Source organism: Malurus melanocephalus, unplaced genomic scaffold, assembly GCF_030028575.1.
Source record: "Malurus melanocephalus ecotype Western Australia unplaced genomic scaffold, MMel_1.1 scaffold_280, whole genome shotgun sequence".
Taxonomy (NCBI): domain Eukaryota; kingdom Metazoa; phylum Chordata; class Aves; order Passeriformes; family Maluridae; genus Malurus; species Malurus melanocephalus.
This window is the reverse complement of record NW_026623512.1, coordinates 942,173-959,179: the sequence shown is the minus strand read 5'-3', so window position 1 is coordinate 959,179 and position 17,007 is coordinate 942,173. Positions and strand designations below refer to the sequence as shown.

The 17,007-nt window shown below is 38.3% G+C and overlaps 1 protein-coding gene across 4 annotated transcripts in view; it reads right to left on the bottom strand.

Moving 5' to 3' along the window:
* Positions 1 to 507: 507 nt before the first annotated feature.
* ZNF438 (zinc finger protein 438) overlaps positions 508 to 17,007 on the bottom strand; it is a 51,243-nt gene continuing 34,743 nt past the window's right edge. For 3 of the 4 annotated variants that reach the window (XM_057376515.1, XM_057376516.1, XM_057376514.1), the window contains exons 5-7: positions 10,640 to 10,744; positions 4,289 to 6,137; positions 508 to 2,720 (exon numbers count right to left, since the gene is read on the bottom strand). In XM_057376515.1, the coding sequence (XP_057232498.1) occupies positions 2,108 to 2,720; positions 4,289 to 6,137; positions 10,640 to 10,744 (2,567 nt within the window). In that variant the 3' untranslated portion in view covers positions 508 to 2,107. The remainder of the gene's footprint in view (positions 2,721 to 4,288; positions 6,138 to 10,639; positions 10,745 to 17,007) is intronic. The other variant, XM_057376517.1, reaches the window with a different exon arrangement.

Sequence of the window (17,007 nt, the reverse complement as noted above, 5' to 3'; positions counted from 1 at the left end):
GGGAGAGAAGTACAAAAATATGATGAAAAGACTGCACATGAAAGTTTCTACTGAAAAATGCAATTGACTCCTTCATTCCAGCCCCTTCTTCCCATCATCACTGCACCTCCCCCTCCAGGGAACGTGCACCTCTTGCCTGATGACCACCCCCAAACCACTCATCTAATATCATTGGCTCTGATGCACCACTGTTTTTAACAAATACTTTTTGAAAATATTTTTAAAGGGCCACTCTGCCACTGCTGATGCTGTTCCTGAACAGGAGAAATTCTGGTATTCCACTGATGTCAGCTGACTTTAAACTATACCTTGGGGTGGGTGATTTAATGTTGGTTCCAAAAAAAGAACATGATTAAACCTTTTAAATGGTTTTTCCCATTTATAAAATGCTTTATGCTGGGAATGAACTTCCCTTTGACACAGTGTAACTATGGGAAAGAGGGATTGTTCTCACATTTCTGTTTCATGGAAAATACACCGTTGTTTGATAAAAGGATTAAGTTGCAGGGGTAAAAAGCGCTGCTAAATGCAGCACACTCTACTAACTCAAATMCAGCCTCAGTCTGATATGAAACACTGACTTTAAAAATAGCTATTACTTTCAAAATATKCCAGTGAAAATAAATATGAATATATTGTAGGCATTAAAAGATGAATGTGTCAAGAATAAGAACAAGTATTACTTTTAAGATAATTCAGAATAAAAACAACTCCAATAACTGAAAGCAAAGAAACAGTCACAAATATTAATTTATAGCAACAGATAGTAGGAAGGAAATTTTGAAAATCCATGGGAATTCTTCTACGTTACCGGGCACCTGTACAGTTCTGTGAGCRTTTTCTTTTTGTCTTTTATTATTTTTGATTCCTGCCTTATAGTTCAGCTTCAGGGCACAGCAGCACACAACAAGAAATTGCATTCRAAACTATTAGGTCATCAAAATTGCCTTTACTGTTTAAAAACAAAACACATAAACAAAATATTGCAACAGCTTCTGGAATCCCACTCAGAAAGCCCAACATTTTTAGATCTTTGCTCAYGTTTTCATCACTGTAATTTTTGCAAAACACTGAGAGGCGACCCAGGCCATTTTCGGAATGACTCTTTCATCATTGCAACCCCTCAATTACAGCTGACCACAAGAAGGAATGAATAGAGTAGTACTGTAGGGACAGTACTGGAATATTTTTCAGCTTGCCCTCTGATGTGCTCTGACTTCTGTTGGAGAGTGATGTTATGATTTCTTAGACTGCCTCCATTATTGCTCACAAAATAATTCAGAGKTACATAAGACTTTAAGAAGTTTAAACACCAAATTCAAACTAGATTCAACGGTTTCAATGACCTTTCCATTAAAACTGAGCTCCAGAACTCCACCCCTTACAGCTGGACAGGACYTGCTGGAGATGTGCTGGGCTCCATCTTAATGGGCGGCAACTCACCTTCAACCCAAAAAGCTACAGGCAAATAAATACGTGTACAATTTTCACTTCTAAAATGCAAAGATTTTTGCTGTTACCAGGCCAGAACAACAAAAAGAACTGCAAGCAATGAACACAGCTGAAAACATTGAAATCTAGAAAACGAGAATTAAAAGTTCTTAAATTATAGGTTATAGAGCTCCTGAATGCCAACGGCATAAGCGCACATTCCAATGATCAAGAGAACTGCATGGAAATATGCGTTTACCACAAAATCTGGAAGCATAGYTGGGATCTGACTTCCAGTCAAGTTTGTAATTTCATTCAAGATAGAGATTATTTAATATAAATTGATTCATTTCTGTGTGTACAGTATAATTTAATTTGCAAATCTTTTTCCTTGACGTTAACCATTAGTATTGAGTATTTGCTGTTATTAAGTTGCTTAAGCATGATTTTTAAGTACAATGATTCATAATCAGCTTCCATGTACCCATCTGGAATCATACTGAATAAGTACATTTTTAGTCATCAAAAAAGGTTAGTATAATTTTTTTTTAAATCCCCAACAAACCCAACTAACAAACCTTTGAAATTATACATCTGTTGAGTTAGTTTCACAAGACAGTGAAAAAACAATTTGGTAAGGTAGTTAATGTTTTTCATAGCATTGTAGAATTGAGCCTCAATAGTCAGCATTATCAGGAAGTTCAATAATTCCTTGTTTTGATACCAAAGTAAAAATTGTCCATAAAGTGGAAGGGTCTTCACAATTATGATGACTCTTCCAATGATTACAAAGATCCTCTTTTCTTCCAAATAACTGTTTGCATAAAATGCAGTTATAGCCTGCTTTAGACCAAAATTCCATTTTTTTGCTTGGTGTGCYAAACCTCACATTTTGCATCACCTTGGAGGCTTCGTCGCTTCCTGACTGAGTCGGCTCACTTTTAGGTAAAATACGGACGTTATTTTGATGGTGGAAGTATATCTGTTTCTTCAGTTTTGGAAAAGCACACGGCTCYTCCTGACGGGCGCTGCACTTTGCTGAATGCCTTCTCTCGCTGCGCTGTTTCCACGGGTGGGCTGTGTGTTTGACCAGCTCCTCCTTCGCTCCTCTGCTTCCTGGCAAAACCCCTTCCTTCACTCTTCCCTGAATCTCTTCTCCATGACAGCACAATAAGTGAAACTTCATTTCACCAAAAGACTGTGCAATAAACTGGCATCGACCACATTTGACCTGTAATTTCACTCCTCCCGGGTTATGGAATAGGTCTTCAAAATTGCACTTATTTCCCCTGTTAAAAAAAGGAAATACAAACTATTTCAGTATTAGCAGGGCAGAGAAGAGGGATGGCAATTTCTGTTCTTGTAAGYTGCAAGAAGAGATGGAAGTCATAAAATGCTTTTCATTAAAAATGAGCATTGTTTCTAGAGTATCTAATGCACTTGGAAGAGGAAAAAAATAAAAAAGAAATTAAATAAGTAATAGTAAGGCTGTTTAGGAAAAAACTGAAACCAAATGACACTTCTGAGTTTAAGAACTGCTGTCCAAAATCACCCTTGATAGAAATAAGCTTTTAACAACATCAGCCTAATAAAGGGTTGATAACATTTTTTAAAGTTCCTGATTCAATGAGGTTAATCCAAATACTTCTAGTGCAGTGCTAGAAAAGTGAAAATGACTATTACCTGTAATGTGATACATTACTACTTGCTTACAGGGAGTGATCTAAGGTCAATTTGAGGCAAAGTCACCTCCATTTTCACTATGAAATTTCAAAGTTTCTTGCTTTTTTTTTCCTAAAAGACTATAACATCAAGGTTTAGGAAAGTTTAAGTATCTAATTTGCAATCAGACAGCCCCTCTCCCTGATTTAGGACAGCTCTGCAGTGCAAAGGATACACAGGCAGTTCTTGGYAATGTTAAGCCAATCCAAGCAAGATCTCCTCAGACGTTTTTTCATAACATCCACGAAAAGGACCTCATAACACTGTGTATTTGTACATTTTAGACAGATTACCCAACAAAACAGATAAACAGAATGATTCACTGTATGAAAGCTCCGAAGACTGATAGAAAAGTACTGGTGTTTCTTAGGCTCAAGACCTTAAAAATTTCAAACCGATGCTCCAGAGAGTGGAGCTATGCAAAGCAAAATGAGTAAAATGGAATTGTAGTGCTGCAGTGAGGAGTTACATTAAAGTCCTGAGTGTTCTTCAGTGAAAATAAATGCACTGTGGAAGAAACAAAAAAGGCAGCATTTACACTGAATCAAGAGATTTCACCTCAAAATCATAATACAGAAGTAAAAAAAAAGTTCTATCCATCTTAATATGGTGAATGGTAATTTTTCTACTTGGCTGAGTGATCACAAAAGCAGCAGTAAGCACAGACAGATTAGCTAACAGCTATCCCTAAAAGGAAATGGGATAATGATATTTAACAGGGAAAACAAACAAAAATCTAATACTGAAATATGAATTGTTTTTTGCTTACTGCAACTGGTTCCCTTACCTTTTAGGAAAAACCCCAAAGTGGGCAAGACAGAAGAGCACGCAGACTAACAGAGTGCTAACCACGAGAAACCAACTGACTCAAATATGGCAGTGTACTGGGTGTGACCAGAGCATATGCAAAATTACTTTGGATGTTCAAGTGTCRATAATGATTCATAGTCAATAAATTAGCCAAAATATACTGGTTGGTCTWATGGATTTGCTACATTCAAATGGAATATTTAAACTATTAGGAATCTCACTTGGTGAAAAAAAGCAACAATTTTCGTAATGGTGAGGTTTTTAAATTTCCACTGACAACTTGAAATCCAATTTTCATTAGCATTTAATTAGTGAAAACTCTCACCTCTCTGTAGTTTCTCCTGCTTCTTTTATATTCCTGCCTCTCTTCTTTGAAGTATCTTGCACCTCTTGCTCGCTGGTAGAATGGTCTGTGCTGATAACAACCCTGTGCACTTCTCTGAGGTGGCCAAAATACACTTTCGCATGGCCAAAAACTTTGGCACAGAATTCACAGCACACCAGCTTTTTGGGTTTGCCTTCATTGTGATGAAGCTTCATGTGGGTGCTCAGGCTCCCAGAATGGATGTAYGCCTTCCGGCAGATCCTGCAGCTGTATGGCCGCCTGCTCGTGTGCGTGTTCATGTGGTCCTGGAGATGGTGCTTAAACTGGAACGTATGGCTGCAAACATGACATCTGTGCAGCGGCTTAGGGATGCCCGAACACATATTTCTACTTAGATCACTTGATTTAGCTGATGGACCATCACTGTGCTTGGAACTTAAACATTTATTGCTGAGTGAACCATTTAAAAATGAGTCTTGCTGGAAGTGGTCATCAGACAGTGTCCCCGCGATTGCTGCAGGAGGCAGCGGCGCAAGCGCCTGCACAACCACCACTGGTTTTGGTCTGATACTACGGTATTTTTTTACTGTTTCTGCTTTATTGTCTTTAGGTGCCTGAGGATCAACCTTCGCCCTCTCTCTTCCTTCTCTAAATTTATTAATGATGCATTTCCTTCGCTTGGCCTGAAAAGCCAATAAATCATCYGGGGCTCTTTTTTTTCTACCTCTTCTTTTAGAGGTTGCACTGTTCAATTTTTTAAGACTGTCGACATCCACTTTACTGGATGGAGACAAGGTATTTTCTCGAATGGTTTGTCTGGGGACTTGTGTAATTGACATGGCTAATTGCTTATCAAAGGCTTTGGTTTTCATCAAAGCTGGTATCTTTTCACATTCAGATTTTAGTGAATGACCAGATATATCTGTAACATTAGTGTTCTGTTTAGATTTACAGAACACCGAATTTTTCATCCTTGAGTAAGGCAAAATAGGAAGTTTTCCTTTTGGTGCTGATGGAGTCATCTGAATTGTACTGCCGAAAACTGCTGGTGACAAGACAGCAACAGGATTTGCAGAACTTGTGGGTTTTTCCTTTAGTTTCTCAGATGTCAGGAGTGACTCTCTTGAAGTTTCCGATGCTGTCTTCACAGAGCGTAGACTTCTTTTCTTGGGATTAGTTGCACTTGCTGGCTTGGATAGAGGGTCTTCAACTACAGATGGTCCAGAAATATTATTGCTAGCAATTTCAGTTTTGTTCATTGAAGAAGATCCAGATTCCACACAATTGCTTTTATTTACTGATGTGGCAACTCCAATTTCAGCTGAGTCACAGTCTGTTAGCATCCCTTGCTCAGCTGAATCTGAACTGGAATGAGCTTCAGGACAGTCTTCAGTTAGAGTAGTCATGGGGGAAGTCTGTGATGAGATCAATGCTTTGGTAGGAATCTTTTTGCGTGCACTCAAACCAGAGAYTTGTGTTCTTTTCTTGTCACTCAGCAATTTCTTTCTTACAGATTGGTACCTAGGGATGGGAAGCTTCAGGTTTTCAGAAGGGGCCACAGATGAGCGCTGGACCTGCTGCGTTAGGGCAGGTGCAACACAGGGCACAGCCAACAGGGAAAATGTCCCCTTGTGAGCAGCCACCTGCATGACAGCGTAGTTCTGAGCTGGCATCACCAGTGGCTTAGAACCTGAAGCTGTAATTGATGTAATTGGCTCAGGCAAAGATGACTGAAGACAAGAAACCACTCCGGATGTTAACATTTTCGGTACCATTTTTGGAGCAATGGTCCTAAACTGACTTTTCTTCTKGAAACTTTGTATTATATCCGAAGGGGATTTCTGTTTATCTGTAAGAATAACATAACAAAGATGTAATATGATACATGGTATTTTTAAACAATTACTCTCTCAGAAATAGAACTGCTTACAAAGGATACTATTACACACAAACTTAGTAGAAACGTTTAGTCATTTAAATGACCACCAAATTAAATTTAGAATTGTGAAAATTTCATAGACAAAAGTACTGTCCGAAGCAACATGCTTGAACACAGATAATAGAAAAACTCCTCTTAATCCAATATTAAATGGATGTTTCATTTGAGRTTAGAATCTACACAACGCTTCAGAACAAATCCGCCCATAAGCCTCCTCAGTCCTGGAAGAGCTGCAGTAGCCTTCTGGAAATATTCTGATGGAAAAACAGGGACAGAGTTTAAGCTCCATGATAGAACTTCTCTGAGCACCTGCTCTGATCATGTCTCTCAAACAGAATCATGTTATYTTTCAGAGTTTCTCTACCATTTAGAATTTTTGAGTTTTATCACATATGGACCAGAGTTTGGCTGATGAAGTCTTAAAAAAATTACTGCTACAAAACATGCAAGTGATGTATAATAAAATCAAAGTGGACTTGAAAGAATGCATACTATTGTTAAATACTCAATCACAAAATTAACTTATGCGCCACTAATGCACAATAGAACTACTGCAGTAAATTATTTAAACTACTGTAGTAAGTTATTTTCCTGAAAAATGCAATTTCTCAAGGTTATATCACAATTCCTTCCTGTTTCTATTTGTGTTTATAAAAGTCACAAATGTTTTTAGCAAAGAAGAATGTGACGATAATTAAAACAAACAAAAGGAAAAGGACAAAATTCATATGCTATCATATGGATTCGATAGCAAAGACATCTGCTGGCCTTTCAGAATCTGTAGAAAAGGATTTGATACATAGTTAATTGTACCACTACCATTTCACCTATCAGTCTCAACACCCACWCCCAAATTCAATTACTGACACTTCCAGTTCTCAAAACCTGGGATAGGTTTCCTGGAAAAAAGGAAATCCCAAGCATTCAAAATTCAGCTAAAAAGATCCCAGGCAGAAAGGGAATACATGAAAGGAAATGCTGGAACCTTGAAATATAATCATAAGGTAATTCCATGGAAAAGTTTTCATTCCTTGCCATTTTAAAGACTTGTATTACAAATGCATTTATAGGTGATTCCAGACTTTAAAAGGTAACTGTGAGTTATTACCAACACTGAAAACTCCAGTAAATTTATCTTGATCCTGGATGTTCTTCTCAGACGTCACACTTCGCAACAAGTGCTGCAAACTACAGACCTCTCACGTTTCATGACCACAACTCCGGGACAGATACATATGTATATTCATGGCATGCACATGTGCATTAAAGCCACTGCCTTCAGGACATGCTGGATTCACTGAGCAATCACATATAAACTGTACAGTTCATATGCAGTAGGTCTGATGGTTTCCAAAACTCTTTGATCAGCACATTCATAGAGCAATAACTATGCAGGGCATAAGCCTTTGATCCTTTTATTGCCCTCTACTGAATCAAACCCCAAGTCCATTATTATACCTCCTTTATCCTCCAATTAAGTTAAACTACTGGGCACCACCGAATCTTTCTTTCTGCTCAATGTCTGTATAGACATTCTGAATTTCTAGACATTCTGTGCAGACTGAGGGACTGTGCATATGGAAATCCTACACAAATATTGAGATCCCTGCACACAGGGATAAGTACAGGCCTAGCGAATTTGTGCAACCTGGAAAGAGCAGAAATATGGTATGTTTAAAACTGCTTGCCTAGAGCAGTTTTTATTCTCAATTTTTAGTTTCTACAATCTAGTCACTAAACATATAGAAACCTTCACATTTTCAGCTGCTAAGATTTCTACTAGTACTCAGATGATKATTTGTTTCATGCAGGTATCTTCTTGCTGTTGCTTTTGAATAAACAATTTTTGTACTTCTGAGAAGAATAATACAATTATATAAAGTATTGTAAACACTAACCAAACTAGTCCTGAACTTCAATGATAGTTACAGGTCAAACTGTAGAGCTTTAATACAGCAGATGACAGAATAAGTGTACTTTCCTTTCAGGAGACAGTCAGTTCTTATTTCCCCAGATTATGCTTGCCATACACTGACAATAAAGATTTTGTCCCAATCAGCAGCTATTCTGCTTGCSACAATGCTCAACACGAAGCTGTTTCCATTCTCTCTCATTTCTCTTGTTMCTCTCCCTTTTCGTTTCAACATTTCATTCATTTTCATTTTAGGAAAGTCAGCATTTCAGCAGACTGCTACCTGTGCTACTCCAAGTTACAAGGCACCCACTCTTCAACCAACAGTAACAAGAAAAGGTGGAGGTTTTGTTGTGGACATGCCACCTCTACAAAATTGCAAAAATGTAAGCCAGAAAAACAAGTTTAATTTAAGGTTAAGAGGAAATATTTGTAGAGATAATRTATGGCACTAGCTGTAAAAAGAACCATATGTTTCTCAAATGCATTCACTTGCCTAATGCAAAATTAAGCAGCAAAATCACTTTTCTATAACGAAAGCATCTCCACATATTTTCTCAGCATTCCACAGGAGAGTGTTACCTCTAGAAGCCAAGACCTTAATCAAACATAGAATGCTCTTTGAAACAAGGTCTGTTTAAGTCAATATACTTCTTATGCAGTTAACACAATACTAAGGATTGATGTAATTGTTCAAGAAATTATTTTTGTACAACCACTTTTTCCAGCTAGTGTAATTTTATCATAAATAAGTTTTCCAGCAAGCTATGTTTGGTACCAGCCTTCAGTACAACTTATTTTTTTCCTTCTTTTTCCTCACAAGTTTACACTGTACATTTTAGTGCAGAAATATTCATTGCAGTGCTTGTGATAAGCAAAGGATACTCAACTCTGCATTTCCCTTTCCTCCAACACAGCTTCTGCAGTTAAGCTGCTTAGCCAGTGCCTAAATATAGAGAAGGGCTGGATGCAGACTAGCTGTCTGWTGGTGCCTCAGACTCAGTTAACATTCAGCCTGCAGACTGGGAAAGCTAACTGGAARAACTGGTGGAAAACTATTCAGCACCTTGAATCAGGGGAGAGCAGCCAGTCAATAGACTGGTTCTGCTGACCCCAACCAGAGTGTGCAAATAACACCAGTGACCAAAATTCTGTTTTCCATTTATAGCTGGTAAAAAGTTTCAACAACCTCCTTTGCACACAGATAGAGCTATATCAATTCATGTCTTCACCACATGGAAGGACTTGGATATGCTCTGGCAGTCTAACTTGTGCAAAGTCTGCTTGGAAACCTAATATGCATCTTTCAGGGGCACTCCATTTCTTCCAAATTATTTCTGTCTCTGATTTAAAGGACTAATTTTGACCTGTCAGCTGCCAGCTGACCTCAGAAAAAGCGTCTGTGCCTATGCAATCCCAGAAAGTCTTTCACTAAGAAGGGGAAGTTTCTTTAAGGGAGGCTCTGCAATGGCGTTTGTGAAGACGGCCCTTCATTTTAGACATTCTTTCTACAAGCCAGACTGCAGATCCTTCACTGGAAGGCAACTGTTTTTATACTTCATTTTTTTATTAATAAAAAAGGAAATTAATGAAAACATTAGACTTAATATCAGAAGGACATGAAGCCGATTTTTAACTGCTGTGTCCTCAATCTTTTAGATGGCTGTGGAATTGAGGTAATAAGTTGACAAATAATTACACACAAGGCTAAATCAAATGCAGTTCAACTTACTTTAAAAACCCATTTACTTTAAAAATCTCTGTTAAAARCTTAATGGTTACCATGCTAGGACCTGCAAGATTCAAATCACTCAGAAACTTGCAGGATGTCAAAAGCTTTCCTCCCTTCTAAATAACCTTAAAATTGTAYAGAAGTGGACAGTGACACACCAATACAAAAATCAATGATGCATCAAAGTCTCTGAAAGAGCCAGGCTGAGAAGAGTCCTCTAGAGGAAACAGTCTTCCATGTGTTGCTGCTTCTTCATGGCTCCAGTTCCTTCCCAAGTCATCCAAGTTTGGTCTACTCCAGCCTAAACTGCTTTATTTTTTGTCCTTCTTTTGGTTTGYTCCCTATGTAAAGCACACAACACAGCTCGAACTCAGACACTGCGAAAAGCATCAGAAGAAATTTAATTTTCAGCACTATCTTGTCTTTTTTGGAAATACCCACCAAATAGCCACCACAGAAACCACTGAGTAACAGCCTTCATTTGTTAAATCATCCTTGTAGGTCCACCTCAGTTGTGCAACAGTGTATTTAATTTGTGTATGAACAGACATATGAGAGAAAAGAATACAAAAAAAAAGGATCAAAGATGAAGATTAGTGAATATCCAATGCATATTAACACTGCTGAGTCTTTTGCTGACTTTGAAAGGAAGAGTATCTGTTCTGTGGGAAAGAAAAATGCACAGCTTTCCAACACACAACATTAGATCCTTTTCTGCCAATGATAGTTAATCATTCATTTTGCCAAATCTCCATACACACTAAATACCTGTGGATACAGTCTTTCCAGCACAAGTTTCTTGCTTTTGCTGACCCAGCATACTTTGTTGGACACAATGTTTCTCTGCAGGATTAGCATGCAAAAAAACACCACCTGCAAAAGTGCTTCAGTCAGTTATAAATAGATCTCAGAACAAAAAAAAAAAAAAAAAAAAAAAAAAAAAAAAAAAAAAAAAAAAAAACAAAGCAACCAAACCCCCAAAACCAACAAAACCCAGAAAAAGACAATATAAAATGACAATAATAAAACATTAACTTCCAGTAAGAAAACTACTGCTTCTTGGTCTTTGCAATTTTTTCTCCTCAAAATACCTTTTAAAATCTAATGTATTACATGCCAAATGCAAGGTGATAGCATAATAATTGAGTAAAGCTAGTTAATGTGGCAAACAGATGGGATGGTTTAGCTTCAGTGTCATGGCAGACAGTCAACAGCAGCAAAACAAAACACTTCAAAAAATGAAGATTCAATAGCTTTACAGAGGAGTTTAAATACAGGGGCCAAATTCTGTGCTCATTTACACTTTCCATAATTCTGTGTAAATACACTGCAAATATTATAGAAAACAGAATTTGGACTGCGGTGTTCAAAACCAGTTTGGGTCACACTTGTAGAAAGATCACTAATAAAGTCTACAAACCATGAGTGTCCAGCTCTATACATTATAGCAATTAATTTACAGTTGTTTCTACCTTTTCTAATAACTACCCRGGTGGAATGTTCTGGTCTGGGTATTTGCATCAGATAATTTTCTAAAATTAATTTCCACAGAAAATACCAGCCATTCTCAGTATGCCTGGAGGAAAAAAAAAATCTAGTAACACATCTGTGCCTTGGGTGAAGATCTTGATATGTGACACAGCAATGTTTCTTTGATCTGTGAAAAGCTGCCCAAATTAGGCAAAGCTGTAGACTCTGGGCCTGTGTTCAATAGATACTTCAAGCGCAAACTTTTCCAATGATTACATTCTATTGAATGTGCTCCTGCTTCAGGTTGGGCTGGATTTTCCCTGAACTACAGCTTTAGGTCCAAGCACCCAAACTGGAACGAGGAAATGGCCTCTCCTTACCCCTGCAGAGCTGACRGTGTGGAAGAAAAGCACCGGTATACACACGGCAAGCAGAAAAAGGACAAGACTGGAAATGAGACTTGAAAAGTGTCCAGGCCAAAGAGTCAGGGTGGAATATAGGAATTAAATGCGGACTTAAGACAGCAAACCATCATTACATGTGATGTGGAAAGGAGATGCATTTAAACCAAAAGAGGAATCTCACATTTCTTACCTTTTCAGTACTTGATTTTTTAAAGAGTATTATAATTATGTTTACATAAAAGTGCTTTTGTGCAATTTAAACTAGCTCAGAAAAATAAACTAATATAACTAAATATTTTAATGCAAGATTGGAAATTCTCTGTTGGTCATTCACAAAAAAATTAAGATATCGAATGTGCAAATACATTCAGAAAATTTATTCTCATATACCTCAGGAGGAACAAGACAAAAATTATTTCTGAAAATTCTAGAAGCTTTAAACTGTATCTTTAAAACAATATGTAATTAAATCTGATTGGAGCATAAATGTGATTTGGTAGTTGTGCAATAAGCATTTTATAATTAATAAAGGTCTTCCTTGCCATCTGTGCAAGTTTATTATTTTAAAGGATTAGGATTATAGTGCATTTCAAGAACTTCTGTGAGCAYGAGGATGTGTCCTGCATTCCTTAAATGGTCTCCAAAAGACTCTTCTTAGCAAAAGAGCACATTGCAATAACAAAGGTACCTATTTTTTTTACATYAAGGAGGATGTTCAACATTAAAATTTCTAATGGCATTTTTCAGTGTGGGAACAAGCTAAAACTATTTTTAGCACAAACTGTCACCTTGCAGAGGTAGGTCACACAGTAACCCAAGATCATGAGTTTGTATTTAGAGAAGTTCTTCAGTTTTCTCTCTAATTCAGTCTTTTGGTTTTGCCTGAAACATCCTTTCTGCACTATTAACCATGTATTGATACATGCCAAAGTTTATACAGATCTAATATAACTTAAGAAAAAAAATAAATTAGATTACGCTACTTTTTCCACTTCCAGAATTGCTTTCCTTTGTTGTTTGAAAGTATTCACAGGAGAGGCCTTTGACAGGGTCCTCCTCAACACTCTTCTCTGAACTGGAGGTGAAAACTCTATTGATAGATGGGCTATTGGATGGATAAGGAATTGGCTGGATGGTTACTGCTAGATGGTAGTGGAACAGCTCAATGTCCATATGGAGACTGGTGACAAGTGGTGTCCCTTGGGTCTGTATTGGGACCAGTGCTGTTCCACAGCTCCATCAGTGACACRGACAGTGGGATCGAGTGCACCCTCAGCAAGTTTGCAGGCAGAACCAAGCTGGGAGGTGCAGCTGACACACCTGAAGGATGGGATGGCTGAGGGACCTGCAAAGACCAGGAAGCTGGCCCATGGGAACCCCATGAGTTCCTGCACGTGGGTCAGGACAGTCCCTGGTATCAATATAGGCTGGAGCTAAAGTGATTCAAAGCAGCTCTGCCAAGAACTTGGGGGTACTGGTGGATGAAAAAATGARTGTGAGCTGGAAATGTGCACTCGCAGCCCAGAGAGCCAACGGCATCTCAGGCTTCATCCAAAGCCGGGTGGACAGCAGGGGAGGGAGGGGATTCTGCTCCTCTGCTCTGCTGAGACCCACCCAGAGTTCTGTGTCCAGCTCTGGGGCCCTCAGCTCAGGAAAGAGATGTACTTGCTGGAGCAGCTCCACAGTAGGGGCACAAAAATGATCAGAAGGATGGAATACCTCTTACACAAGGAAAGGCTGAGAGAGAGCCTCAGTCCTCCTCAGTCTGGAGGAGGTTCCAAGAAGACCTGACTGGGGCCTTACAAAACYTGAAAGAGGCTCAAAAGAAAGATGTGACACTTATTTTACAGTGTTAGCAGAAACCAGTCAAAGCAAAATGGCTTTAAATTAGAAGAAAGTAGATTCAGGCTAGATATAAAGAAGAAATTTTCTATCTGCCCATCAATCTCACCTGCACCTTAGCTTCAGTATCTGTCCCCAGAGAAAAGTATAACATAAAGAATACCCATACAAAAACAGACCTGTTAAACAAAACTCAACACATTGAGAAATTTAGTCACTATATTAGCAGCATTAGCAACAGTAATGCTTAAGATGTATTTTTTATTTTCCATAGATTAGATTTCATATCATCCCAACAAAGATGATAGCCTTCAAATGTGTATGAAATATTATTTCTATGAGAAGTAACAAGCGGCCATCAGCTTTGAGGTAATCTTTTTGAGTTGTGACCTGAAATGCATTAGTCACACATAGGTAAATCACTATTCAAAAGCAACTTGCTATACACTATGTGGGCAATGCATGGCTTAACACAACCACCTATTAAAAAAAAACCTTCTTTGTGCTACTGTATAAAGGAAGAAAGTCTTCAAAGTCCTTCTTAAGACTCAAAATACATATACACAAGAGATTTTTAGACACTTTTACAGTGAATTTAAAATACATGTATTAGCAGATCTACATGCTTTTTTAAYACCTCTCATGCAGTGTTGGTGAACTTTAAAAGCTTTCCATTTTTTTGAAGGCACAGTCTTTCAAGTTATAAGCTACTCATTTCATATTAAGGTCAACAAAATTAATAGGTCTTAAGCAGATCAAAATATTTTCATATTAAAAAATGAAAACTGGCATAAAGAAAGCTAGACATAAAGCATCTGTAATTACTAATAACTTTTTCCTCCTTTACAGCTGAAGAAATCATACACAGCTTTTCTCACTATGGCAATCTAAGAACTAAGGGCTCAAAATGGTCCTGGCCTCTGCAACCACACAATTTCTTAATTTCTTTTTAAGCACAGAACCTCTGAGAAACACTGTTAGATACATCATTGAGGACTGTATTTCAGCTTCTTTATGYCTCTGGTAGTTTCAGCAGCCAACCTTGTCAGCCTGCAAGTGAGCATTATTTAGACACCTTGGTGCTCTGACAGGATACAATTGAGTAGAATGGAAATTATTTTGGTATCATTGCAAATCCAGCGGTTATCTTTGTTGGTTTTGCCCAGTCATTCTGTTCCACAGAGGATACCGTCCCTGAAGATTTGCAAAGCAAGGCTGCAGTGATGCAGCCACTTGGGGGAACTAATTGTTCAGAAAACAGTTGAAGGGACATGATGGAAACACTGGTCATAAACTGTTAATTCATAACCCCCCAAGAGCACTGCAAATTTAAATTAGGTGCTTCAGAAAGTGGGAATAAACACCTGTAATAGGATTTTTTAAAATTCCTGGGAGAGTTGCCAGTTGAAATTTCTTTTAGAGAGCTTCAGGAAAGATACAGACCTAAACAGTAATTCATCCATTGTTGAAAGTCAATATGAAGTCATTTTTAAAGGGTTTATCAAGATTAAATCAACTTGGACAAAATCTCGATATATCTAACGTAAGTGGTAATCAATGGACTTATTTTTTTTTTAAGTATAGGAAGCAGTAATGACCAAGTCTACTAAAAAAATGAAGGCAGAACTCTTCAGAAACTATACAGCATAAAAAAGTCAAGTAGAACCATTTTATTAATAAATCATAAAATATTTTCTGATTAGATTTTTGCTCTCCTTTCAAAAAAGAAAACAAACCTACATCATACCGAGTTCAACCCTCTTTGGGACAGAAAACATGTATGTCTCACTTCAGTAAGGGAATTAACGCCTCTCACTCCCAAATGATAATTTTTTTGCAAATTCTGACATGCAAATAGAGAACACAGCAAAAAACTAAAAGTTTTATTCCCGCTAAAGAGTCATTGTTTTTGTGAAAATTGTTTTGGTGAAAATCAGTGCACTTTTTTCTAAAGAAGGACTGTGTGCAAGAGAAAACAATTAATTTGCCACTTTGGCTCAATACAGCAATTATATTTTACTTGAAGCATTAAAAACATCTGCATGGTGACTTCTGTGGTACAAACCGCAAAAATGTTCCCTCATGAACAGAGGATCAGAAGACTGTCAGTCGTGGCTTGGCCTATTATGAGTCTTGTGTTATAAAATATACACGAAGTTCATCACTCCCCAAAGAAAGGGCCAGAACAATTGTTAAACTTTGAAGACAGTTGGAGTGTATTTTCTGGGGGATTTTCWTAAGTGGTCTAAGTTTTGAATGCAGAATCCCTATCTAAGGTTTTACTTGCTCTAGTTGTGCCCCTTTTTCTTTCTTTACGGGCTAGATTTCTTCAGAAAAAAAGACCCTGATTCTGGCTGAGATATGCAAAACATTGCTACCTATAGTTAATTCCACTAAAGATTAAAACAAAAATAAAGTATCTCCACAGTGCTTCAAGTAGATATATTTTTTCAAAGACAGACACAGATCTGTATAGCRTAAGAAAACTAATTACATCTTCTGAAATACTATGGTCCTGGCTAGGCTAGTTTTCAGAACATACAAAATTATCGCTTGCAGCTGAACTTGAACACAGCTAGGCCTTACCGGCAGTAGGATGCAGCAGAAAACAAATTAAATTACAGTATCTGTCTGGTTTTTCCTCCTCCAGTGCATAATTACAATTATTTGCAGCGCTTATTGGCATTGCTGGCTCACCCATGCCAGTCACCGTGCCGTTTAAAGGCAGCACTGGCTCTCCAGAGAGGGATATGCTGTAAAGGAATTAAGGAATASGCTGCCGAGAGGCGATAATGTACCAGCAAAGCGGGCAGCGCTGCCAGCAAAGGGCGTGGAAGCGGGAACGCGGTCACCATGAACGCAGGCCAGAGACCATAGTGTGCCGCATTGCCCGGCCACTCTGACGAGCTCCGGTGTCCGGGCAGACAAAGGAGCCCCGGSAGCGGAGCCCAGCAGAGGGAGTCGCTGCCCGCCCCGCTCGGGGCCAGCCCGGCTCCGAGCCGCGGATCACCGCACTGACCTGCGAACAACACGCAGGCTGTTCGATTCGCCTCATGACTCTGTCATGCTGAATACGGCTTATCCTGGAAAACCCCCCAAGTCAAGGAGTCAGATACAGCACCTTACCCAACCTCCGAACAACTTCGTGAGGAGTTACCTTGGCATTTCAAAACATTCTGCCTCTGCAAACTTTTCAGTCAATCTGATGTTTTGCATAACTTGAGAACATCTTAAAGCAAAGCAATTGAGACTTTCTGTTTAAAAGTAATTACTTCTATTAAACTATTTAGCATCTTCTATAACTGCAATAAAACTATCGTGCCTGAGATTATAAAAAAACATCCTTTACTTTCATGTTAATCTAGTTAGTCTCYGAAATGGCATATCCATGTTACTAACATGCCGGTATTCACACTAGAT